General features: G+C 41.1%; 2 protein-coding genes across 3 annotated transcripts in view; both read right to left on the bottom strand.

Annotated features, from left to right (window-relative positions):
• usp22 (ubiquitin specific peptidase 22) overlaps positions 1-14,919 on the bottom strand; it is a 29,993-nt gene extending 15,074 nt beyond the window's left edge. Inside the window, exons 1-4 of one of the 2 annotated variants that reach the window (XM_079492827.1) lie at positions 14,460-14,919; positions 10,306-10,438; positions 750-863; positions 395-502 (exon numbers count right to left, since the gene is read on the bottom strand). In XM_079492827.1, the coding sequence (XP_079348953.1) occupies positions 395-502; positions 750-863; positions 10,306-10,438; positions 14,460-14,582 (478 nt within the window). In that variant the 5' untranslated portion in view covers positions 14,583-14,919. The remainder of the gene's footprint in view (positions 1-394; positions 503-749; positions 864-10,305; positions 10,439-14,459) is intronic. The other variant, XM_079492828.1, reaches the window with a different exon arrangement.
• A 290-nt stretch (positions 14,920-15,209) lies between these two features.
• On the bottom strand, positions 15,210-27,749 carry cops3 (COP9 signalosome subunit 3). The gene is made up of 12 exons (XM_079492829.1): positions 27,560-27,749; positions 25,461-25,590; positions 23,173-23,285; positions 20,859-20,908; positions 20,508-20,600; positions 19,180-19,359; positions 18,943-19,083; positions 18,244-18,417; positions 17,706-17,792; positions 17,125-17,238; positions 16,740-16,820; positions 15,210-16,083 (listed from the first exon to the last, which is right to left on the bottom strand). Exons 1-12 carry the CDS (start codon positions 27,612-27,614, stop codon positions 16,030-16,032), a joined length of 1,272 nt encoding a protein of 423 aa, XP_079348955.1. The 5' UTR covers positions 27,615-27,749; the 3' UTR covers positions 15,210-16,029.
• Positions 27,750-27,847: the final 98 nt, after the last annotated feature.

The raw sequence follows: 27,847 nt of genomic DNA, 5'->3' as shown, positions 1-27,847 counted from the left end.
CAGCTCAGAGATGGTAAACAAGATAGATGCAAGCTACTACTGGATGCTAAACGCCTAATCGGTCTCCCTCTGTCTTTTCTCTCTCCACCTCCATCTCCTACCTCTCTCTCTGTCCCTCCCTCCTTCCGCACACCCATGCTCATTTCTCCCTCACTCTTCCAGCCATTGTTCACTCTCTTTCTCCAGCACCATTTGAGACGGGGAAATAGTCACATGACTAAATCCAAGTTGTCCTGTTGTACTAAAAATATGTTAGTGTGAGGATGCTGTGCCAGCACAACAGCATTATCCCCCCCCCCCCCCCCCCCCCCCTCCGTACTACACCATCCTACGCATGCAGACAGAAAGATTAATAGAAAAATGTAATGGTAATATTAACATTTTATTTGGTTACCTATAGTACAGTTGGAGGTGATTCTCCGCCTCTTGGGGTTGTGTCTCAATAGCTCTAACTCTTTCTTAGTGGGCTCCCACGATGCATACTTCTCACCTGCACCTGCACCTGACACACACACACACACACACACACACACACACACACACACACACACACACACACACACACACACACACACACACACACACACACACACACACACACACACACACACACACACACACACACACACACACACACACACACACACACACACACACACACACACACACGGTGTTATGCCTACTGCACAGTCTGTGCTATGCCCACTGCTACTTCGATGTTGTTGCACAGTGTGCATGTTCTCCAATACCTTGCATTTTCCAGGATTTCCTCTGCTCCTCTTTGGCAATCTGTTCCATGTCTTTGTCGTAAACGTAGTCTTGGCACACAAAGCAGTATATTCCCCCATACAACAAGTCTATGGCTAGAGAGAGAGAGAGAGAGAGAGAGAGAGAGAGAGAGAGAGAGAGAGAGAGAGAGAAAGTGGGGGAGAGATTAAAATTCAAAATTACTTTATTCAGTGTGAAATGGATGTGCTATAAATGTGTGTTTTTGTCCTGATCACATAATTTAATAATTTCACTACTTTAGGTCCTGGGCTAACGTCTGTCTCTTAACCCATTTTGGGGCGGGAACCCCTTTTAACCCATTTTGGGGCGGGAACCCCCATGGCTAACAGAGAGACAGAGAAAGCCTAGGTAACGCTTCTCAACATTCAGACAGACATGTGCCTGAATGTGTGAGTGTGTATGTGTGTGTGTGTGTGTGCGTGTGTGTGTGAGAGAGCGGTTAAGAGTGTTAACAGGTGAGATAGGTGGGAAAGTGAAGGATCATATCCTCTCTCAAATTACACACAGATGAAGGGATAAGGTGGTGAAAGATGGATCACCTCCACTGCTGAGTGTAAACAGAAACCGTGAAGACGGATGCACCAGGCAGACACTGTAACCATGTGCACTTGTGTGTGTGTGTGTGTGTGTGTGTGTGTGTGTGTGTGTACTTATATATCCTCAATGTTCTAGTGGGATTTAACTGCCTCCGTTCTTCTGATTCCCTCCTTCCTCTCCTCCGTCCATATACCTTCCGTTTCTCTCAGAATCTCCCTCTCATCCCATCTCTCCACCTCCTCCTATCTTTCATTGCGTCCTGCGGCTAAGTGTTTGCTGTTGCCATGACAGCCTGACTCTGTCATCCTGCGCAGGTGTGTGGAGAGGAGAGAGAAGAGGAGAGGAGAGGCCAGCGGGGCTGGCAAGGAGGAGAGGTGAGGAGGAGGAAGTGAGAGGAGAGGATAGGAGACAAGAGAGAAGTGCTGAAAAGAGAAGAGAAAGGCTGATTGGGAAGGAGAAGAGAGAGAGGACGAAAGGTGAAGCAAGGAAAGGAGAGAATATAGGAGGGCTTTTTCACCTTTTACAATTACGTAGTTCAAACATCGTATTTGGTCTCCTCACCATTAATAAAGGGTTAATAACCACAGCAGCAACAACCCATTGAGGACATTACATACTACTACAGCAGTGGAGTGGTTCTTAAACTATTTCATGACAGGGACCCCCAAACTGATATGCTATTGGTCACAGCCAGACTCTCATCTGAAAATATTTTGTATTGTTAAAATTATTCTACAATATTCCCAATTTTCCCACTTTTGTATTTGAAAATAGCAGATCTACAAGCTCTCAATGAGCCACATTGCGATGTGTTGAGAGCTTGTAGATGTAGCCATTATGCCATATATGCGCATAACATGGACACAAACAGGTACAATGGGTACTCTGAAACGAACTAATGGGTAATGCAGAACTAGGTGAGGCATGCATTCCAAGCGTGCATCGTTCCCAACTTGCATCGCTCCTGAATTTTTGAAAATAGCAGATTACATCATGCCGTATTGTGATGCGTTGTGTGAGCTTGTAGAGTATAAAATTAGGCTTAAGTGATTCAAACCAGGAAAAGGCAACACATGCCCAATGCCATAACACGATTATACAACATCCACAATCCCAGACTACATCACAGAATTGATATAATAGTTTTTTTAATTAACCTTTATTTAACCAGTAAAAAGTCAGTAACAGCAAATACAGGACAATAATAACACTGAGACATAACAGCCGTAAAGGAGAAACAGAGAATCTAACAAAGTGACCAATACAAAACTAAGAAAGAAAATATCCAAGACACTAAGTTTGAGCAAAGGAATTTTGAGAGCAGACTGCAGTGTATGTAGTGTGTGTGTGTGTGTGTGCGCCCCGAGTGCGAATGTAAATGCCTACATGAACGTACTTGGGCGTGCGTGTGTGTGTGCATGCTCATGAAGGCACAGTATGCCTGGCTTACAGTTCATTTATTTTTTACAGAGTGACAGTCATATGGCAAAGCACAAATTATGGCTTTGAGCTCAACCTGCACACGATCCCTGCACGCTACAGCATCGTCATGACAGACATAAGCTCATAATCCATTGGTTTCGGACTTTCGGGCAGTAACATTGTAACTCCATGTTGAAGCAGCAACAATATTTCAGACTATATTTGAACTCCTGCCACCGGCCTTCAGGGCCCTGCTTCTCAGAGCGGTGTGAGACAGCAGCGAGGGAGTGTGTCAGATGTGACTTCAACTGCCTCATTATGACATGACATCCACTTAAACACAGACTTAAAGTGGCAGAAATTCGGTCTTAATATTGCTGTATCTCAGTGCTGCATTCAACATGGTCAACTGCACCGAAGCAGACAGAAATTATATGACATACCATACCACTATAGGCTCCATTCCGGGGCCTCTTCTGCTCCCACTGGCTCACATTATGGAAAACAGCTAAATATGTTACCATAATTATGCAGGCAACACACACATTTACGTAACTATACCACAGGGGAATATGGTCCAATACAGGCACTCTTTGCACTAACCAAATAGCCCCAGGCTTTAATTTCGTCTGCGCGAAAAATGAAAGCCTGGATTTACGCATGGGCTGCACTGGCCTAAACGTGGGAGTCAACCCTTCCGCGTAGGCGTCGCTTCAAATATGTGACGTCAGGGCTCTGAGCGGTGTGCACCCATCAAAATAACACCGTGAGGAAATCATTACCAGTGGAACTTCAAACGAGGCTATGCGAGGAAAATGAGGAGAATGGCTAAAGAACCTAACCTGACTCCGCCAGATGGGGCAGCAGAGAGTACACTGGGTTCCCCCCTCCTGCTCCCATCTGGGAACTCTCAGGCAGACTTGATGCCCGGCCACAAAACGGCCTGGCCAATCAGCAGCAGCTAGAAGCTAGAAGCTGCTGCTAGAAGCTGCTGCTGATTGGCCAGGCCGTTTTGTGGCCGGGCATCAAGTCTGCCTGAGAGTTCCCAGATGGGAGCAGGAGGGGGAACCCAGTGTACTCTCTGCTGCCCCATCTGGCGGAGTCAGGTCATAAAGAACCCACCACACCGTCTAAGAACCAATGGTGGGGGTGTGTAAATCTGAGCCGTGGCCCTCCCATCTAGGCCAGAAAGGTCTAGCGTTAGCTCAGGCTACTAACCAAATAAACCATTGGATGTGCAAAAACCGTCGGAGACAAAACAAACGTTTTTTTGGGAGGCAAGAGAGAACGACTAGGTCAAGAGAGAACACTCTTCACACGCTTCAATCGGTGATATTAAAAACCTAAACCTAAGCCAGAATTCTTGGTGTGATCATGGAATCTGACCTGGATTTCAACAGTTTACAAAGTCAGCCTACTATCACATTAAGAATATATCAAGGATTAAGAACTTATGCTTCAGCAAACATGTACATGCAGCATTCATCTTCAGTAGCCTCGACAACAGCAAAGGTTTCTTTACAAGTCTCCATAACAAAATCGATCAGACAGCTGCAGGTCGATTCAGAGCGCTGCTGCTCGACACCAAGCAAGTGGACCATATCATTCCAGTTCTCAGATAATTACACTGGCTTCCTGTCTGTTAAATCAGGGGTGGGCAACTTTGAAGACGCAGAGGGCCACTATAGTTCCACACTCACTCCACTCCAGAGGGCCACTATAGTTCCACACTCACTCCAGAGGGCCACATTGCATATACTGTCGTATCAAAAATAGCAGATCTACAAGCTCAAAATGTGTCGCAGTGCGGCATTTTGAGCTAATATCATAGAGTTATAAAGGATAGCGAAGCTTCACAGTTGGACAGCCGTTCTGGAGGCTTGGTTAATATAGATGAAAACAACCAGCAAGAGGCAGCAAGAGACAACAACAACAACAGCACAAGAGGGTGGCAAGGAAAGAAGAAAACATGAGAGAGCTAGAGAGGAAGTGAAGACTCCACCTGCTGAGGCCGGAGCTAAAACATTGTTTTTTAATGGGATGATTCAAAACAAAACAAAACAAAACAAAAACACAGAGGGAAGGGTAGACGAAGGAGGGTGGAGTCTGATGTAGGTCAATTCCACTGGGGTCATGAAGACGACTTAATTATGCCTACACTTGTCTGTTGAGATCGTTCCCTTTTCCTTCGAGCGCGCACACGCACGCGCACACGCACACACACACGTGTCAGTTGTGTCATTTAGCTGCTAATCTCATTAATACTCATAACTGCTCACCAGGGAGGAAGAAAAGAGACGACACACAGCATGTCTGTTCTGGAGCGAAGTTATATTCTTCCACTTCAAATTTCCCCGGAAGTGCCGTTCTGCTGAATTCCACTGTTTAAAATCCAATTCTGTTGCATTCTGAACCCGGTTCCCCATAAAAAAAATGGGACTGAATATTCTCAGCAAGGAGATCGACACTTGAAACTGCGACCTGCAGTCACAATAATAATATCCTTTTGATTATGGTGAGTGATGTATGTCATTGTGAATCTGTGACATACGTTTATTTAATGATCAATAAAGATTTGCTTGTAGAAGAAGTATACAATGTATACATTACAACCAGTGCAAGTTTCAGACAAGCCGTGGCTACTGCCTAAAGCCCAGAAGTATAATAGTGTTCTTGGTAAACGGGGGATTCCCCTTTGTCTGAATTAAAGATGTTTGGTTTCCCTGCAGGAAACCCCGGGGGATTCAGGTGTTTACATCAGGGGCATGTCTGGGATCATGTTTCCCCGTGAGGGGTAGAGGTCAATGGGGGTGACTGTACTACAGCAGACTAGCTGAGCCTGAAGACCACAAGTTTAATATCTCCCGCTGGGCCGCTTGTAAACACAAATTTGCAACAATTGAAACAATTACTTTTACTTTCATCATCCTCCCTTTCAATTCTTGCCAAAGGGGAAAAGACAATCCCAGATGTATTTTTGTTTTCTTGCCACTGTGTCCACCATCGTTACATCCTCTCAACTGACACACTGAAAGAGGAACTCTTGCTTCTAAGTGCGGAGTGCTGATGACATTTGGTGGTTTTCTGACACAGTGCAGATACAGTATAAAGATGTGCATCTACTAGTGGAAGCTGTATACTTCTTCCACCAGCAAATCTTTATTGATCATTAAATAAACGTATGTCACAGATTTACAATAACATACATCAGACTCACCATAGTCAAAAGGATATTATATTATTATTATTTAGAACTGTGCAGTTTCCCAATGTACTTACTTTTCAAGTGTCGGATCTCCTTGCTGAGAATATCTAGTCCCATTTTTTTATTATGGGGAACCGGGTTCAGAATGCAACTGATTTTAAGCAGAACGGCACTTCCGGGGGAAATTTGCAGTGGAAGAATATAACTTTGCTCCAAAACCCAAGCCCTAAGAACCGTTTCAATCACGATTGGTTCTCCAGTGATACTATGCGTGTGTGTGTGTGTGTGAGTTCAGACATGCTGTGTGCATAGTGTGTGTAGTCTCATTTCTTACCCCCTGGTGTGCAGTTATGAGTTTAATGAGATTAGCAGCTAAATGAAGTGACACAACTGACACTAGTGTGACAGTGATAAAAGTGTCATGGTGATAAAATTGTGGTAAGATGTGGTTTGCATAAAAGTAAAGTGATATAAGCTAGTACATTGGCTTCAACCTGACATTCACACACCAACAGCAAAGGAAACCATCCAAGGTACCAACTAGCGTCTGACATTTAGGATGGCCGAATGCCCGGGGTAAAAATAATAATAATAAAAAAAGAACTGCTGTGAGCAAGTAAAACCTGTCTAGACCTGCCCGGTCAGGCAAGTAGGCCTACCAATTGAGCACAAAGTCCGTTTTCCTTTCCTCCATCAGCTGCGGGCTGACCACACCTTTAAGGTCCTTTCAGATAAGCAGCGATTAACGCACTTAGTAATTAATTTCAATGAGACCTGCGTTTTGTTTTCTGTATGTCCAGGGGCGACCATGCAGGGGTGCATACTTAGTTTAGACTCTTTTCTGATGATACGGTGGGTTACCACTCTCATCTAATCTGTTGGACAGCACCTGATAACCACATGTAGTCTCACCATGGCTAGAAATGTCATTGTACTGGATCATTCATCGCGATAGATGTTGGATACTCAAAATGACACTATTCATTCTCAGAATAAACTGGATTACTGCTTGTACTTGTTTTTGTGTAGTCATTTTCTATAAAGTGTTAAAATATAAAAGAGCAAAGCGTACATGCATGATGGAGGCATGCACATGTAACTCCTACTGTGATCCAATCTCCCTCACACACACACACACACACACACACACACACACACACACACACACACACACACACACACACACACACACACACACACACACACACACACACACACACACACACACACACACACACACACACACACACACACACACACACACACACACACACACACACACACACCTCTGTGCTATAAGTGTCAGAGGCTGGCTCTTCATTAAAACTCTCTCCTGTATAATTAGCTTTTCAGCTGCCTTTGTTTTGGAAGAGAAGGAATTACTGATGGCATATTGTGTACGTGCGTGTGTGCGTGTGTTGAATTAACCCGCAGAGGGTATTCATTACATCTCTTTTGATGTTTGGTTTTAAAGACGTAGGGAAATGAAAAAACGTTTTTTCAAACATTCCGCTTGTGTGTATTTTTTACATCAAAAGTCCATAAAAATCTAAATTGTATTCCTTTGAACAGAAATGTGCTAGCTGGGTCTGAATTCGTCCAAAATCAACAAGATCGTGCACTTGGTGACAAGTTTTTGATTTTTGGTATGATGGTAGGTATGGTTATAAGGTTTTCAAAAACCATCGCAAACAAGTTGGGAGCGCCCCCTAGTGGCCTGTTTGCAATGAATTTAATATTAAATGGTTCAGTATATGGCTAAAAATCAAAATAATTGATAAAAGAGATTTTCCAATGGATTCTATTAGTATTGGGTGTGCTAAATAACATACTAAAAAAATAGGAAAAAATAACTTCTGGAAAGGCATCATTTTCAAGATGGCGTCCACGATGGCTGCCAGGAGCTTAAAATGCCTATAAACTGGGATTTAATACATACAAAATCATAACAATTATACTCTTGGTGACAAGTTTTTGATTTTTGGCATGATGTTAGGTATGGGTATAAGGTTTTCAAAAACCATCGCAAACAAGTCGGGCTCGCCCCCTAGTGGTCTGTTTGCAATGAATCTAATATCAAATGGGCCAGTATATGGTTAAAAACCATAATAATTGATAAGAGATTTTTCAATGGATTCTATTAGTATTGGGTGTGCTAAATAACATACTAAAGAATTAGGAAAAAATAACGTCTGGAAAGGCATCATTTTCAAGAAATGTATCAAAATAATTGATAAAATATATTTTCCAATGGATTCTATTAGTATTGGGTATGCTAAATAACATATTAAAATTTTGGGTGAAAATAACTTCTGGAAAGGCATCATTTTCAAGATGGCGTCCACGGTGGCCTCAGTAAGCTTAAAATGCCTATAAACTGGGATTTAATACATACAAAATCATAACAATTATGCACTTGGTGACAAGTTTTAGATATTTGGCATGATGCTAGGTATGGGCATAATGTTTTCAAAAACCATCGCAAACAAGTTGGGCTCGCCCCCTAGTGGTCTGTTTGCAATGAATCCAATGCTGGCCTATTTAACATTGGATTCATTGCAAACAGACCACTAGGGGGCGAGCCCAACTCGTTTTCGATGGTTTTTGAAAACCTCATGCCCATACCTAACACCATGCCAAAAATCTAAAACTTGTCACCAAGTGCATAATTGTTATGGTTTTTTATGTATTAAATCCCAGTTTAAAGGCATTTTAAGCTTACTGAGGCCACCGTGGACGCCATCTTGAAAATGATGCCTTTCTAGAAGTTATTTTCACCCAAAATGTGTATATGTTATTTAGCATACCCAATACTAATAGAATCCATTGGAAAATCTATTTTATCAATTATTTTATTTTTTTTTACATATTAAATCCCAGCTTTATAGGCATTTTGCAGCTATTGTGGACGCAATCTTGAAAATGATGCCTTTCCAGAAGTAATTTTTTCCTACATTTTTAGTATGTTATTTAGCACACCCAATACTAATAGAATCCATTGAATTTTTTATTTTATCCATTATTATGGTTTTTAACCATATACTGGCCCATTTAATATTAGATTCATTGCAAACGGACCACTAGGGGGCGAGCCCAACTCGTTTGCGATGGTTTTTGAAAACCTTATGCCCATCCCTAACACCATACCAAAAATCAAGAACTTGTCACCAACTGCATAATTGTTATGATTTTTTATATATTAAATCCCAGTTTATAGGCATTTTAAGCTCCCGGCAGCCATCGTGGACGCCATCTTGAAAATGATGCCTTTCCAGAAGTTATTTTTTCCTATTTTTTTAGTATTTTATTTAGCACACCCAATACTAATAGAATCCATTGGAAAATCTCTTATCAATTATTTTGATTTATAACCATATACTGACCCATTTAATATTAGATTCATTGCAAACGGACCACTAGGGGGCGCTCCCAACTCGTTTGCGATGGTTTTTGAAAACCTTATAACCATACCTACCACCATACCAAAAATCAAAAACTTGTCACCAAGTGCACGATTTTAACGAATTCAGACCCAGCTATGCTGCGTGATGACATTTTGAGGCCCGCATGAATAAAAATTCATCTTGATTTCATTCACTGGTTTATTCCCATTGCTGCACGTTCCTCCAAACACACCTGGTTTTGATTACAGCACTACTCCAGTTTAAATCTCATTCAAGATGACATAAAGACATTACTCGTTTAAAACGTAATCAGCACGCTAAAATGTATCTGAAAACATTAGTTTAGAAATAAGTCACAAGCTTTGCTGCCCGTCTCTCCGTCACTCTAGGCATCATGCATGTAGTGGAGCTACGTCCCATAGCCTGAAGGGATGCGACGCTCCGATTGGTTCTGAAACACAGCTTACCATTACAGTGAAACTTCTAAATAAAATGCCCCAAAAGGCCATTGTTGCACCCCGTCTTTAAAGCACACACACATAATGGAGTTGCAGCACCAACACACACCTGCTCTCTGAGAACTCTTTGTGTGTTTCTGGTTTTCATGGTATATATTCTATTGATTTTGTATGTACTGTACTTTTTAATGTATTTTTAATGCATATAACTTTCGCATTTAAGATAATTGTTTTTGTCCTTGGTATGTACATGAATGTGCATACTGTATAGGCTATTTGCTCTTTAATTGTTGTTTTAATATTTGCTCAAAATGTTTTGCTATTTTTTGTGTTGCTAAACTTTGTATTTATTTTAATGTATTGTAAACGTTTTTTTTTTGTTTGTAATCTGACCCCAGGAAGAATAGTCTCTGCTGAGGCAGTGACTAATGGGGATCTAAAATAAACATAAACTCTACTCCTGTAGAGGGTGTGTGTGTGTGTGTGTTACCCAGGTTGTGGCGTTTGCTCTTGGCATGATCGTGGATGTGTTTCTTGTTGAAGCAGCCAAAGAAGACGCAGTGGAGACACGAATGCAGACGACTAAGGTGAGCCCCGCACATGTGACAGATACATGACTTAGCCTGGAGAGAGAGAGAAAGAGACACACACACACACACACACACACACACACACACACACACACACACACACACACACACACACACACACACACACACACACACACACACACACACACACACACACACACACACACACACACACACACACACACACACACACACACACACACACACACACACACACACACACACACACACACACACACACACACACACACACACACACACACACACACATTGAATTTCCCTCCGGGTCCATCTATAACATAAAATGCTATAATAAAATAAAATAATACAAAATGCATCATGTATTATTAGTTAAACATTTACAGTATTGTACCATTTCAGAAATAGGCATGTTTCGTAGTTAAAAAATAGAATATGAAATAGAATAGAATATGATACGGCTGCATACGCCAATACACAGCCACAGGATGCGATGTAGCAACAATCTATGGTGTGCTTGCTACTAAGGCTAAGTAGCTCGAAAAGTCAATTATTGTTCTGGTGGAATAAAAGCACTTTATCATTGGAGCCAAGCGTTTTAATTTTATTATTATTTTCATAATACATTTGAATTATTTCCTGAATAAAACATCCTCTCCTACACACCATGTTTAGCTAAACTAGGTCTACCGCACCTCCATACATTTGTTTGTTATCACATCACATATTCTTCAGAGTTTGTCTCTGTATTCTACACATTTCTATGCATAAGGGGTTTAGCTCATTTTGGTATCCATTTTATGCAGGCTGATGACACACACAGAAGCAAAATGTCACAAAACAGTGCACACTGTGCACCGGTTTTGGAGTAACTCAAAGTATCAGCAGAAAATGCTGCTAATGACCCAAACAGAATTACATTAAACCGACGACCGTCTGTGTTCTCTCCCCATCCATGCATCCATCCATCCCTGCATCCATATAACCGACACCCATCCCTCATGTCTATCCAGTTGCACTCCATTTATCCTGACTCCCCAAAGAAGCCATGGTTCCAGGATAAAATAACGGGCAGCGGTGGCTAAGGGGTAGAGTGCCTGGGTGGGAACCGCTAGGTTGCCAGTTCGAACCCGGGCTCCCCCAGAGTTACTGTCGAAGTGTCCTTGAGCAAGACACTGAACCCCTAATTGCTCCCCATGTGCTAGTTGGTGCCTTGCATGGTTTCCGCTGCCATCGGTGTATGAATGGTGAATGTAATGCACAATCTATGTAAAGCGCCTTGGATAAAGGCGCTATATAAATGCACCATTTACCATTTTATTTGACCAGAGATGGAAAGAGGGATAGAGAGGGACTGTAGGCGGAATAACATTGAATCATTGTGATCCACATGGGAAAGGCATGGCTCCATTGTGGATCTCTAGCTTGAGTTCAATGTGGATCTCAGACTTCATGTTGCCAGCCTGTGAGTGACAGTCATTCGAGCTGTCCATCATGACATATCTATGACGTATGAATCATGATGACTCCAAATGTGGCCAAGGTTTAAATAAGTGCATGCAGACATTGCATTACATGGTAATACAACCAATTTGTTTGGGATGTTTTTAAAGTCGATGAGTGATTCTGTTAAGTAAATATTTATCTTAATACTGACCAAAATTATTGATTTAGTCATAATCGAGCAACCCCACATGAACCCCAAATGTACATGCAGCTATGCACTTGCACTGTGTACACAAGAGCATATCTGCCATCAACCATATGCCGGATGTGGAGCCACGCAGCATAGTACACATAGTTTAGAGACTATAGACATATAGGCTATAACTACAGTACCCGCTTGAATAACCGCACGCACGCGCGCGCGCGCGCGCACGCACGCACGCAGATGGTGCATGTTCCATGATGTTGTGGTGTGGCAATACAGACTGAAGTCAGACTGCCTCTTATTTTAAACAGCTGGTGGTGCCAGGTGGACGCTGAGCTCAGCTCTGGAAATTCATCTAGCAAACCTTCTGTTTCCAGCCAGCATCACAGGGTTTATGATCCGTGGTGGGGCCGCTCTCACAGACAACTTTAATGTGGTTTTACTGACGCCACACGTCAGCGTTGGCGCAGGGTGAGTGAAGGACTGCTGTTGTGTTTATTGTTGGACAGCATAGCCTCCTTGGTCCGTTTTCTTCATTTAGATAGACAGCAGTGTCTGCAGTGTGTGTATAGACGGAAGGACAATGCATCTCCTCCTGAACATGTACATAAGCTCACACATAGCCACATTCCTGTGCGTGCATCACTGTAAAATAATCCTTTATTCTTTTTTCACCCAGTGTCAATTGTCTACTAGTGTAATCCTGGGCGCTACATTCCCTCTGGCAACCTGGGGAGAGCAACGGACTGACCTCAAGCTTCCTTCAATGTATGAGGAGTCCAAGCCGCTTCATTTCACCTGACAGGAGGGAGTTTCCAACCAGTTTGTGTATCGCCTCAGCTGATAATTATCATATTATACTGGAATTTCACATGGTCGATGAGTAGTCTAAAAATGTATGACCCCTTTGTTTAATTTCTAAATTTGTATTTGAAGCTTGATTAATGGAATGATATTTTTCATATTGATATTTTTTATATATCAATGAATCGATTAATCACTTACACAACAATATCATGCACAAACGGCAGAGCTTGTAGATCCGATATTTTCTGTACTATTTTTTTATACCGACATGGTCAAAATAGGGACACCAGGTTGAAAGAGGTCACAGTCCAGTTATGCTACTGTATTTAAAAAAGGGAAGAATTGATATGAATAATCTCCACCTAAATTGATTATTTTATGGAATTAGCAATATTTTCATGATTAATTCAATTAACTGTTGCACCGCCCTAGTAGACATCAACCTGCTCATCAGGAGCAATTAGCGGTTCAGTGTGATATATAACTCCATTGGTTCAGTGTCTTGTCTTGCTCAAGGACCCTTGACACCGGAGGAGCCAATTTGCTGAAAATGTTTTTACTATGTTTTTACTATTTTACCATCAAGCCAATTAGCTTAAAAGTATTGGGTCTTCACCTATTGAAATCACAATGATGTACAGATTGGTTAGAGATTATTCTGGTGATGTACACTAGTACTTAAACTGGAATATATACACATTTTGTATTAATGTTATTTATTTAAATTTGCATTGTTCATAGCTAAACTATATTACACAACTGAAGGAATTTGATAGCTTGATAGATTGTGTCAAGAATAACTCAAGTCAAACTTGAACATTTCCCCTTTTTACTCATCTGCATGGTAGAATATGTTGCAATAACAAGCACACCTGCAGAGATGGTCTCACTTATATTAGCCATGGCCCATGACCCCAGACCCCTCTTTTGGATTGTCCCATGGAGTGAAAAAGTCAGTGAGTCAATGGGACCACAATTAATGAAAATAAGCTTTTAGCTTTTTGTGTTAACCTTTTGACGTTTTAGCTGTGAACATTGCTTCTGTACATAACTACATACTGTAAAGTGTAAATAAATTTGAATCAATTAATCGAAGTCAGTCTGGATTCCAGGTTAAGTCTCCCTACTCTGACTCCTCATTGAGTGGGTCGGACACCCACTGGTTGGCAGGGAGTATAGTTATGCCCTGAGCTCATAAGCGACAAGTGCATTATCTCCCCTGAGGCAGAATGGTCTCTAGTGCGCAGACACGGGTTCAAATCCCGGATACGACATAAAAGTTACGGATTTGTGACTGACCAGCAAGTTAACACTGACAATGTTCCTGTAATATATGAAGTACATTTTGATTCAGTTCCTAATTAGACCGGTATGGTGATTGATGAATATGATGTAGGGGGGAAAACGAGCACTTTCTAGTATAGTGCGTATGTGCGTTGAATGTCGGATGTTATTATGGGAGGCGTCATTGTCAACAAACACACACACGCACGCGGCGCGCGTGCAGTCTTTCGCTGCATCTATTTGAAGAGCTTCATTCCCCCCCCCCACCACCACCCTCCCCGCCCCTCCGGGCCGTGCGTGAAATGATGGATCACGTTTTTGTTTTCATGTTACCTTGCGTTTTCTCGTCTCGACTGAGCCGCTCCAAACGAAACACTGACAGATGAGCCGGAGGTTCTGCTTCCAGTTGTTGTCCACTTTGAAGGCGTTCACATGCGGGCAACCTGCGGGACCCATGATGGCAGACTGACACACAGCATCGGGGATCACAACCGTTCCTTCAGGCAGAAGCGTTGTGCTCCAGTCCAGACCCCATGAGAGACCCTCAGCCAGTCCGGTCTGGTTCAATAACAGAACCTAATGATTGTTCCTATGATGTGGTTGAGTTCGACATGTCCTGGTTACAGTAGCAGAGAGAGGCACGCAGCAGCAAACATCAAGGCGATTCTGTGCGTAATCCCGCCCCACGGATGCACTCATTTCATTTGCATGTAAAATCCACACTCGTGCTGCATCCACAATATTCCTCTCAAATACACGGGTTAGCAATTAGCTCAAATGTTTTAGCATTGGAATTTCAACAGTAGCTTACACGGCGAGCTTCCAAAGTCCCGCCTCATTGGACAACACTTAGCCAATGACAATCGAGCGTTGCATTTGATTGACGTTCGTTAAGCTTTCTTTAGTTGCTTTTAGTCCCGCCCATACATTGTGGGAGCTGCATCGGGATTGGCCTGTAGTCACTGCACACAATATCCGCCCGTCGGACGCCGTTGATAGGCTGGAATAATATAGCTTCATAACATTCACATCTAATTCACTGTTTAATGTGATGCCGTCTGCACAAACTTAAGATTCCAGAACAATATTCTTAAACAATTTATTACAACAGATCTGACAATCGTAAAGCTCAAGCTCCCAAACAACAGTTATTGACAGTTTGGTTTTCATTTAAGTACTTTTACTTGTTGAAATAACAGCCCGTCAAAGCAATTTACTGTACAGTGTACGAGCGACCTCTAGCGGAACAAACTTACAAAAACAGTGCACCAGAGTGAGCCACCCACCCACGATCTGCGTATTAGTCTCAAGGGCAACGACTCACGAGTGCGTGCATATACACTGGCTATTTTAGATATATACATTGTGACTGAAAAAGGAGTGAAAGGGGAACATTTTACAACAGTAGAACTTATCAGATTTATTCCGTTGCCAAGCCATAAGATGAGTTACCTCGACCGCCCTCTATATGAATGTCCATCATGCAGCAGAACGGAGAAGAAAAACAACAAAACAAAACAAAAACAGTGCTAATTCACACATATTTGAACAAATAAGTCCAGTTTTTATTATTGTGGTTTCTGTTAATGCAGCAGTGGTGCCCCCACCTGAACATTGATAAATAAAACACTGACAAAAATGTATTTCTTTTTCTCTCTTGTAAAGCATCTTGTTTTGAATGATATCCTCAAGATACTGAAGAAAGGAAAGCAGAACCAATTTCGTCATCATCATTCCACACATTTAGATTTTTTTCCTTGACCGATGTCCATATGCATTAGAAAGTTTGTTGGTTTGTTTGTTTTTGCCCTTTAAAAAAAAAAGCCAAGTCTTCCCAGGGAGAATGCATTGGGTGGCGATGGCATTCTCTCTTCTAGCCCCCCCTCTGCCCCAGTCACGCCTCTCAGGAGTAACTTGATGTTTTGCTACCGACATCGTCCTCCGCTGTCCCCATACTCTGAAAAATGCAGAGGGGGACATGTTAGTCACACATTCATAATCCTTATCCTTCCCTTACGTTTCCATTTGTTTGTATGTTAAAGAACTCTTTGTACTTTTATTGCTATTGCAACATTGCTTCTTAATGTACTTTAGTGTTTAAAATGCCGCACATGTGTAATAAAAATCAATGATTATTTCTGCTTTTAAAGTAAAAATTAATGGCCACAGCTCTAACGTAAATGTAGGTACAGAATCTATTAGTTCAGCCTAGTCTAAATCAGATGCATGTAGTAACCCAGGAAAACACATTATTTTACAGAGAATCTTGCACAATATAGAGAGATTTCCCCAGTGCAACCATATACAAACCCGAGTCCCACTACCAGCACAGCAACATACTGTATGAGTTTAGTTCCAAAAGACATATCCTTCATGAAAATAAAAACTGGCATAGCATTGGCCCTTCTTGGAATGTTATATAGAATAAAGCCAAGGGACAATGACAACATAAGACCTTCACAAAAAAATATGACGACTTTCTGGACCATCAGACCCATTATATTTTTTACATTACATATTTAAGAATAATGCAATAGAACTGTTCATCTGTGTATTATAAACAATGCTGTGTAAAGAATTGTGTAATAGAACTGTTGGTAAGAATGTCCCTACCTTCTGCACAAATTGTGGGTTTACTGTGATTTCCTGATCCATAGACTTTAGCTTCTCATCCAACTCTATACACTTTAACATCTGTGGAGAGAAAGCAAAAGTAAAAAAAAAAACACTTTACTACATTAGCAGTATTACGTCGCTGTCGGGTGTCCATAACTATTACTTTTCAGGAAATAACCTGCTTTCCATTGGATCCAATGTAGTTTGTTTAGTCACAAGCCATTGTTAATATTTGTATTGGTTAAACATTTATAAAACTCAGACATTAACTACTTTCAATTCCCCCAAAATAGTGAAAATGTCCGATCTACAAGCTCACAATGCGTCTCGATGCATTGCGAGCTTGTAGATTTGCTATTATCAATGACCGGCCCCTCCTCACCTCTTGGTCGATTTTGTGGAGCATTGCTGGATTATTGTACTTTTCGGGGTTGTCGTGGAAACAGACCATACCATCCTTTTGGTTGATGCTGGCATAGATCTCGCCGTCTTCAATCTGCACGCAAAAGTTCCAAATGTTTAAACATAGAAAATGTGTTTATTTTCTGACTGAACAAAACAATCCCTTTGGTAGTCACTTGTGTGTGTGGCTTTTTACCCCTTTCTCCCCAATTTAGTCGTTATGCCAAGTGTTGTCATTGCTGTTGTATCCTACTGCCTCACCTTCCAGTGAGGAGCCCCCACCGGAAGGATGTCGAACCTCTGTCTTACTCCGTCTGCCCAACAATCTCTGCTGACAGGTCCCCCCACCAGAGTACCGGAGTACATGCAGTACACTGTGCTACTTAAGTTCCACAAACGGAATATGCCCAGTGTAGCCCGAGCATCATTTACTTTATATTTACCCCCTGTACTGTCAGTTGAATATTACTGTCAGCCTTGAGTTACTTGCTCATACAACCAAGATTATGATCATATATAATGTGTTTGCATGCAGTGCTCCTTCAGGGCCCGTTCACTCACCATGTGTAAGACATATTTCTCAGCCTCCTGCGGGCCTGACAGCTGCACTCGACTCGCCATGTCTTGCAAGGAGAGCGTCAGGAAAGTCTGTTGAACAAAGATAAGAGGGAGGAAAATCAGAGAAGAGATTTTAAGATGCATTTCTGCTTCCCAGAATCAAAAGGATCTCCCCACTATCACATCCCAACTTCTCCCAGTATAAGAGTAGAAATTAAGTTGGGATAAAAATCTGATGATCCAACTACAATAAGATTTCACCCTTTCACTGAAAAGCACCCCAACTGCGTATGGTAGAGGTAATTAGGCATGGCTGAATGTTTAACGTCATACATATATACTCTCATGCATGTGTAGGTAATGAGTAGTAATTTGGCACGACTAGATAAATTACTCTACACAATAAGTAGACAGTTACTCAATGCCTTGCTATAGGACACTTTAAAAAGCCCCATGCATACGGGGACTGACCTCTGTTGCAGTATGGCAACTCTCACACAAACAGAAACATCCTCAAACTCCACTCCCAGTCATCACCCACCTTCGTTAGCCTCTGGATGTTCTTCTTATAGAGGGAGGAGAGACACTGCTTGACCAGGCCTGTGTTGTTGTCTCGTGTGAACTGCTCACTGTGTTTGTTGACCAGATTGCGAAGCTCGGCGGGGTTGTTGGTGGCGTACACCTGGGCCAACTCATGATACGCGTTGCTTAAGGGCTGAGGGCGCAGATCATGAACAGAGAGATGGACAATTGGGATAGTGATCACCATTATGAAGTAAAACATTTATGCACACAAACATCCAAATACTTCTAATACTAAAAAAGCGACACCTGTTTTGATATTAGATAGATAGATGGATAGATATTTTTAATTCTTAACACTCCATCCCACATTTATGATGTTATTCATACCTTGATGAACCTCCCTACTATCTGTGAATAAAACATTTATGCACACAAACATCCAAATACTTCTAATACTAAGAAAGCGACACCTGTTTTGATATTAGATAGATAGATAGATATAGATATATTTTTAATTCTTAACACTCCATCCCACATTTATGATTGTATTCCTACCTTGATGAACCTCCCTACTATCTGTGAATAAAACATTTATGCACACAAACATCCAAATACTTCTAATACTAAGAAAGCGACACCTGTTTTGATATTAGATAGATAGATAGATATTTTTAATTCTTAACACTCCATCCCACATTTATGATTTTATTCCTACCTTGATGAACCTCCCTACTATCTGTGAGGTGTATTTGGGCAGCTGCTGCACTTTGCCGTGGAGTATGAGTGACACTAGGATGTACTTTTTATAGGCTTCCAACATGATGTGGCTCACTGCCATGGCTGGAGTGGTTATTGCCTAGAGGAGAGGAGAGGAATTTGATTATCCAAATATCCACTGCAGAACAAATATAATATAGGCAGAATTATAACGATACAAGTAAGCAAGCCCTACCTGTTCATAAAAATACAGTGCTCTTTCAAAGTTTTTCAGACCCGTGTAGATCATGCCACCGTAGTAGTAATAACATAGAAAGTGCTTGGCGTCGTATGCTCCGTTCTCCTTGCAGATGTCCATCATATCCAGCTCTAGGAAGGGTAGGACCGGCTTGAAACACTTTGCTAACAAGCACAGCTATATGGGAGAGAGCGCAAATTAGAAGGGAAAGAAATACGACATGAAATAAGCCTTTTGCCATCTACGGAAAGGTTGCGTTCAAGCTTCTGGAGTTTAGACCAGATTGAATGAACCTACTGTGCAGTGTACATCATCAACCAAACATTGAATGAACAAGACAAAACACGACACAAAACATGAAATATAGTTGCATGCTTGCATTTGTCTGCTTCCTCGTGGACAGGTATCTATGGAAATTGTAGTGATGTGGATTAGGCTAGATTAATTATTAATTCATATGGTCCACAAATCTACAGCAACACTTGATTCGAACCCTCTTGTTCACCCTCCTCAGGGTGTTCCTTGAACTCATTTGCAAATGTAAACAGACTGGGGGGATGTGGAAAGTTGAGAATGTGAATGGACTGAATTAATGTCAGTCATAAAGGATCAGCAGGCAAGCCTAATAATTTAACATCAAACAATAAATATTTTCAGAGCAATGTCTATGTAATTGGCAAGTGTTGTGAATGAAAAGGGATAAACTTGAATGGGAATCGAGAATCATTTAAAACTGAAAATAAACTTTGAATTGAGAATGTTTTTTTAATCAAATCGTGACCCCAAGAATTGGAATACAATCATGGGATACAATACATAGATTCCTGTAAGATTTGTAATAATCTACTAAAATCCTGAAGAAGTTAGTAGGTTGTTCAGAGGACATTTACCATCAAGGTTACAAATGGCAACCTCCTATCACAGATGTTCCATTGGATCAGGTTGTAACAGCAAAGTGGTGTTATGTGCACAACCGAAATATGGTGTTAAAGAACTCACGTCTAAAACGATAAATGCTCAGTACTGGACAGCGTAACACCATCAAAAGAAAAGAGCAACGTCTGAACTTTAGAAAATGATCCCATAGTAATTTAATATAATTCATAGGACCATGTGATGTTTCAAGCTCTTCAAATACCCTAACAAGAAAATCACAATCACAATTTGCGTCCTCACTTTTCCATCTTCAATTGTCTCAATGTTTGCGTTTACGCAAACCCGGAAAGCTGGACATAGGAGGGGCTAGCGCCTCTCAAAAACAAACAGGATGTTTGGCAGAATTGTTCATTGTGAGGTGAGGCGGAGGCCCCTGAGCGGAGACTCACCTGACACAGGTCTGCATGAACTGAGGTAAGTTGGTTTGTGTTCATCTGCATTTTGTCGATTGCCTGTTTTAGGACGACAACACCCCGCAACGGCTGAGATGACAAAGAAGATGACAAAAAGACAATTAGTTACAGCTTCAGCTTCTGCTTTGAACAACAGTCCAAACACAAATGAAACGGGCAAGACATTGGCCCCACTTTAAAATGCAGTAAAATATTTAAAGAATGCAAGAGTGGTGAATTCTTCCAGCACCAGCCATTAGAGCAGATTCATTTTATGTTACTGCACAAAATGTGCCGAGTCAGAATAGAAGCTGCCATCTCATGTCACGGCTTTCTGTCCACACCCACCTGTTTCCGCTCTACGAGGGCATTTGTCAACTGGTGGCAGAGACCAGCAACTGTGAAGAGAGGAAGACAATTACCTTCAACTTGCACACATGGGATGATATTTGCAGCAAGAATACACCTTTTATTACTTGCGCAAGAAGAGCGAGTAATAGTTTTCGTCCATGTCGCCGTTTGATGTGTATGTGCCGTGCCAGCGTATGACGTAATGACTACTTGTGCTTGATATGGCAGTGGTGTCAGATTACATACATGTATACATAGGGGCATTACCTTTAATCCTCCCGACACTAAAACATATCGTCATTACGTCATCATCGAAAACCAATTACACCCTGGAATTGAGTCCTTTAATCCACATCTTTATTAAGTCATCATTGAAAGCTAGTTGTACCAGTTATACCCCGACGTCATATGCTGCTACGATACATACACATCAAACGGGGCATACGCAAAGTAACCACAGTATACCGCTAATCAACTTACAAATTACATATACATAGAGGCATTTCCTTTAATCCACCCGATACTGATCGACATATAGTACTTGCGCGCTCTGCTTGCGCACTAGTAGGCCATTTATGGCTACTATCAAAAACATCTGATAAAAACTGATTTGAATAAAGCACAAATCATGAATTGGCAATTAATTTAATTGATTTACATTATTTGATTCTAATTTCTAATAATGTATGGTTTGATAAACTCTTACAATTTACAATTTACAATTTAGGCATTTAGCAGACGCTCTTAATCCAGAGCGACTTACATTAAGCAATAACAAAAAGCATGGCATACATCACATGTATAAAAAGTAGTTATCATGAATCATGCGTAAACTAAGAACGTAACAGTGGAGTATCTATGTAAACTATACATACTATACTATATAATATATTATACATGTGTACTATAAAGTGCTATGACTACATAAAGTGCAATTCTAGAGCTGTCTACATAACAAGCTATAAGTCTGTTTAAAATACTATCTAAGTCTACATAATGTGCTATCTAAGGGGCTAGGCTAGGGCAAGTGCTACGGGCCATGGTGGAGTCTGAAGAGGTGGGTTTTCAGACTACGGCGGAAGATTGGGAGTGAGGCTGCAGTTCTGACTGCAATGGGAAGTGCATTCCATAGTTTTGGAGCCAGAAGGGAGAAGAGTTTGGGACGTGTGGAGCGTTGTCCCGGCGTTTTTAGTGAAGGTACCTCCAGCTTCCCTGCGTTGGCTGATCTGAGTGAGCGGAACACTGAACACTACTGCTCTCTGCAACCTTTAACCTTTAAACCGATTTCCAACCCTGTACTCCTAAAACAAATGTTCGGAAACTTAATTTTAGCCAATTATTTGTCCCCTTCAATAATACCAATTGGTATGTATTTTATATTGTTGTTGGGACCTGAGAATGGGACCTGAGAATGGGTACTGCAACTTTGTTGACTTTGTGTATGCTCCAAGCATCAAGTGCAGTCCCAGGTACAGACCAAGAAGACCGGTTCCTCACCCTCGCTGAGGAACCATAGGCTTTCTTTCATACATTAATTTTACAGGCAAGATTTGCACAACGGTATCACAGACGGATCACTGTCAAAGTTGCAGGACTCATGCTGAGGTGCCAGTCACACACGCCTGCTTGTGCTGGCAGGTCGTTCAAAACGAGAGGAATTACCAACAGAAGCATATTGAGGGATTTTGGAAATCTTCGGGGGGTGCCACGTTTAGCTTATTCCATGATTGCACGATCCTTACAAATTATACCTTGCTGTAAAAGGTGACTAATAGACGACAATATAAAATACAATACAAATTGTTATTATTGATAATCGACCAAAGTTAAGTTTCTGAATTATTTCCAGTATCCAATGGTATCTGTATCATTATTTTGTGAATACAGTAAATACCAGCTTGTTGTTGCCATGTTTATTAACCACTTATACCCTACTTTGTCGTGAGACAAATAGCACCAATAGCCGATCTACAAGCTTCGTGAGCCGCGTGAGCTTTTAGAGCTGCTATTTTTTTAAGGTTAATGTGGTAAACCCATTTGACCTGTGATCAGATTCTAAAAATGTCTTCTACATCCTGACAGTTTTCTGAAAAAGCTATGTTTCTATGGCAGTCGTTCTTCGATTTTTCAAAAATAGCAGACCTACAAGCTCGTAGCGCGCCACTCGGTGGCGAGATATGAGCTTGTAGATCTGCTATTTTTCAATAGCTAAAGCATAACATAATGCTAACACCAAAAGGGGTTCCCGCCCCAAAATGGGTTAAACCAGGTGGAAGGAGCTTGCAAAGCTTCTGCAGGTGCTCACACTTACAAGTGTCTGTTGCATATCTGATGTGCTCCCCATTGCAGGTACTGATAAAGAGCTGGACTTGGGAGAAGAGCGTTTCAAAGTCAGGGATGTTTGGCATGGAGAACTTCACAAATCTGCAGTGATAGAGAGAAGACCGGCATTGAAACAAAATAAAGCAGGGAGGTGTAAATTACTTTATATATGGGTGGGTTGGTGGGTTAAAAAATAAATCATATGGTGTTATAACCCTATAATTGGCTAAACAAATGTGGCAAATTAAAAACGTTAACATCATGATTTATTAGCCAGAAAATTATCATTTGTGTCTTTCTACACACAAAAAGAAGGAAATTAAGAAACAAACAAACTATATCTTGCTGCTGAATAATTTTACTATCAGCTTGTCAGTGGCATTGCTTGATTTAGAGCAGTGGTTCTCAACATGTCAAGGACCCAAAAACTGATGTGGATTTGGCGGAGGACCACCATAAGTTCAAATCCAATGTTTTTGCGCCAGGGTCCCCCCCATGAAAGAAGTTTTTATCAACATTTGTGATACTTTTTCAATACAATTATTGTGTTTTTAAATTATATTGTATATTCTCCCATCCCTAGCCACTTACAGTGCATATTGCATAACATTAGTTAGCCTATTTCTTAAGCATTTGTAGAATTTGCTGGATGTTTAGCTTTAACCCATTCAGAACAGGAACCCCTTTTGGGGTTCTTGTTGCTATGTACATGCTAATGTATCTATCACCCTCAGTCCTAAATGGGTTCAATTTGACCAGAGTAACCTGGGTCAATGTTTTTTTTTTCCTATTCAGATGCGTTTCCTAGCGATGTGAATTAGACTGGGATCAATTTAGTTTGCTGTTAACAGATCTGGTCTAGAGCAGATACAGAAAGAAGAAGGCATCAGGGAACATCTAAATTAAACTAAATTATGGGCTAGAACAGCGGCAAGAACTACCACTGACAAGCCTAAGCCAAAAATAAATGTCCTGACCCCAGGTTCAACATAAAATGAACGACAGTTCCTATGTAAATCTGGTTTAAAAACTATTATGGAAGGGGCAGCAAGCAGTGGAGACAAAGCTACAAGACAGCGAAGCATGGCCGCTACATTATTTCCAAGTTGCAGCTGAAGTGATGCTCTAAAGAAGACATTTGTAATTGATGGTAGGTTTAAATAGCACAGCGAACTAGTTAAGAATGAGCCTTTCTTCCATTTCAGTTCTTCCAAGAACAGGAATAGTGGAGAGAGAGAAGGGGGGTGGAAATGGTGAAACAAAACTGTGATTGGTTGACGCTTTCACCATGTCTCTTTGAGGTGATGAAAAACGTTGAGCTGGTCTCAACTTTTATTTGAAGCAAGTACCACCACCCATCATGCAGGGTGTCAGTTTGTAGTAGGGATGCACCGAAAGGGAAATTCTTGGCCGAAACCGAATACCGAATATAGGAAACAGTTGGCCGAAAACCGAATGCCAAATATCCGAATATGATTAATATTATGTATCTTTTTTCCTACCATTGCTGTCATGGCCGTACCTTAAAGCTACCCGATTTATGGCAAAATAAATGGTTATGGCAAAACTTAACTTAAATAATAATCACTATTATGGGTCCATAAAACATTTATTCTGCTCTTTTGAATGCATTAATTGCATACACTATTCGGTGATATATTTTCTGCCTATTCGGGCCGAAACCGAATAGGCCGAAAATGCATTTTTAGCCATTTTCTGCCGAATATTTTCTGTGGCCGAATATTCGGTGCATCACTAGTTTGTAGCTTAATTTTGCTGCCTGTCTTCGATTGAAAATGATAGGGACAGTAGCCTGTTGCTTTGTTCGCTGGTGGTCTGAACTGAACACAGCATGAGGCTGCACAATATATTTAACACACTAATAGGTGTGTTCACAAATCATAATGTTGCCTTCTAACATTACCAAGTAGCAAGAAGCTCAAGCTACCATTTCTTTAGACACCTAAACCATATAGTATTACTCTTTGCTGATCTACAAAGCCTGCCATAGGCTTCTTTCCTGTGCCTGTCCTATGCCGTTTATCTTGTGATTTATACTCCGGTGCACAGCGGTTTTTCTTGGTGACAAGAGCAGATCTACAAGCAAGCTCAAAGCTTTTATACAAATTAACAAAAATGTTGGCATGAAGAAGATGGTATGTATTGGCAGTGGATTGACCACTAAAAAAAATATATATATATTATATATATATAAAAGAATAGCAGAATAAATACCTGTGTGTGTGTACTGTGTGTGTGTGGGGGAGGGATACTTACAGCACAGCCAGCACTCCTAGGGAGTGCTCCTGGATATCCAGGGCCCCCAGCACAGTGTCCAGGTGGGACAGGTTTTTGGCCAGCAGCTCCCCGCTCTTGTTGATCAACTCACACAGCTGAGTCATCTGGCCTGTAAGGCAGGGAAAAAGAAATCTGATGAAAAATACAGACTGGAGACACTAAATCATCCTTTTGTTTGTGTCTGACTGACCATGTACCTGTATAATCACAGATGAGCCCTAAGCAGGCAGTACCTTTATTGCCCATCTTATTAGTAATACTAACTAGACGCCACCCGGCCTACTCTGGGGCCATGCAAGTCAGGAACGATTCAAGTTTGGAATACACGCACCACCCGTTGTGCAATACTCTTGTTGTCTGATGTTCTCGTATCAACTGTCAACTTCACACGCATAGTATTTTTTCTTCAATAATGTCACAATATTGTTGTTGATCTGTTCCTAGAATCCTGACCCAAAAAGTGACTTTTAAATAATGGAAAGACCAATCGATAAATTGCCTGACAGCAATGGTAAGTTCCTTTGTTTTCATAACTCAGGTTCAATCAGCATATTCCCATAGGTTAATAACTACAACATTTAAATACATGCCAGACCATGAAGTGCTTTAAAGTACCAGGTCAAATCAATCCTAAAATAGACAGGCAACCAGTGTAGTAAAGTTTAAATGAGTAAGATATTCTCTTCTCCTGGTTTTAGTTCAAAGTCTAGCATCACATAGGCTCTGGCCTGGCTTGTGTGTTCGAGTCCCGTTCATGACGACCTTTGCTGCATGTCTTTCCCCCTCTTTCCGTCTTCACTGTAACTATCAATAAACTAAAAGGCACAAAAAGTCTAGCATCAACATTCTGTAAAATTTGGAGCCTATTGGGTGTTTTTGCAGACACCAATAAAATAGTAAAGGCCCGAATAAATAAAAGCATCATGTATTAATGTATGGTGAGTTTGGTTTCTTTAAAACTCAAAATTGATCTGATGATGCTGGATATATTCCTAGATGATGTAATGTGTCTGAAAAAGTTTGTTAATGTGGTTCTCAAAGTTTGGGCTGATTTCAAATGAGACACCCAACGTTTTGGGCAAATGCCAACAGACCTGACAATATTTAATCTGAAAATGTAGTTATATGGCACAATTATGCTCATTTCTATTTTGTCAGAGACAGAGGAAATACATTTCCATCAATTCTTTATGCTAGACGGTTAACTAAACAGGAAATAATTGAAGCGTTGTTGACCTGCCATGGAAGATAGGCATAACTGTGTATCTGACTGTGTATCTGCATAACAATGGAAAAATAATGTGTATTGTTTATGATGTAAACCACTCAGATATGCCATCCCATATTAAGAATATATATGATCAGTACTGCCATCATCATGTCCAACAAAACTGTGGTAGTACTAGTCATACTGAGATGTACCATCAACATGTAATAGAAGAACTAAATTGGGACTAAATGGGTAAGTTTTGAACCGTTTCAGTGATCAAATGAGTGATGAAAGAATGATGTTTTGCGAATGGGAGCATTGGTACTATAGAATGGTACAAAATGATTTGAGGGTTTTGTATCATGATGGTTTGTCTGTGGCAGACTCAGAGTATAAACAGACTTCAGTAAAAATAAATCGGGCGGTCAAGTGTCCTGTCAAGGCCTTGCAACATTAGCGAAAAGAGGCGATGCATTAGGTTTGACAGACTACACATTAGACCAATAACATTCGCTAATAATTCTCCCTAGCCAATGGCGTACGGCTAGGGCGGGACTACCGGTAGGCAGTTATTTTCTAGATAAAAAAAATAAAAGTATGATTTATAAGTATTTTCAATAATTTACGTTGTCCAGCGTATAGCATGACACACCCGTGTAATAACGCATCCTTTGGGGATACTTTGGCGAAGTCTCGCGTCCCGAAAATGCATTTTAATCAGTCTGTTTACATGATAAAGCAAAAAAGAAGGATCTGTGTAGTTTGGCTGCCTAGCATCGGCAAGGCACTGGTTAGCATATGGCTAGCTAGCATGCTAGCTAGTACTTCCAGCTCGTCTGACAACTTAGGTCAAGTTTAGTGTCCCTACCTTGAGCGGAGAGCTGCCGCACATTGTTCACAAACTGCTCCAAGGCTGAAGCCATTATTTCATCGGTGCGAAGTGGAGGTAATGCACACTGTTTTTCATTCAAACGTCAGAAACAACTCCGTGCGGACTAAGACAGGGGGCCACACAGCCGCCACTGGGAGTAAGGTATCGCGAGACTGTTCGGGACTAGAACGGGGTGCAACGTTTACGATCGGAACATTAGATTCTTAAAGAGCCACAGTTTATTAGATCAATGAACCAACCCGTGTTATAATAATAATAATAGTA

This window comes from Electrona antarctica, assembly GCF_951216825.1.
Source record: "Electrona antarctica genome assembly, chromosome: 22".
NCBI lineage: Eukaryota > Metazoa > Chordata > Actinopteri > Myctophiformes > Myctophidae > Electrona > Electrona antarctica.
This window is presented reverse-complemented; position numbering and strand designations above follow the sequence as displayed.

What these genes read in the sequence shown, in the direction of transcription:
- cops3 (XM_079492829.1), bottom strand. Translation starts at nt 27,614, where the DNA reads ATGGCTTCAGCCTTGGAGCAGTTTGTGAACAATGTGCGGCAGCTCTCC. An exon ending in TTCATGCAGACCTGTGTCAG is followed by an intron (nt 19,360 to 20,507) that starts GTGAGTCTCCGC and finishes TCTCCCATATAG; the next exon opens with CTGTGCTTGTTAGCAAAGTG. An exon ending in TAGTAGGGAGGTTCATCAAG is followed by an intron (nt 18,418 to 18,942) that starts GTAGGAATAAAA and finishes CTGCGCCCTCAG; the next exon opens with CCCTTAAGCAACGCGTATCA.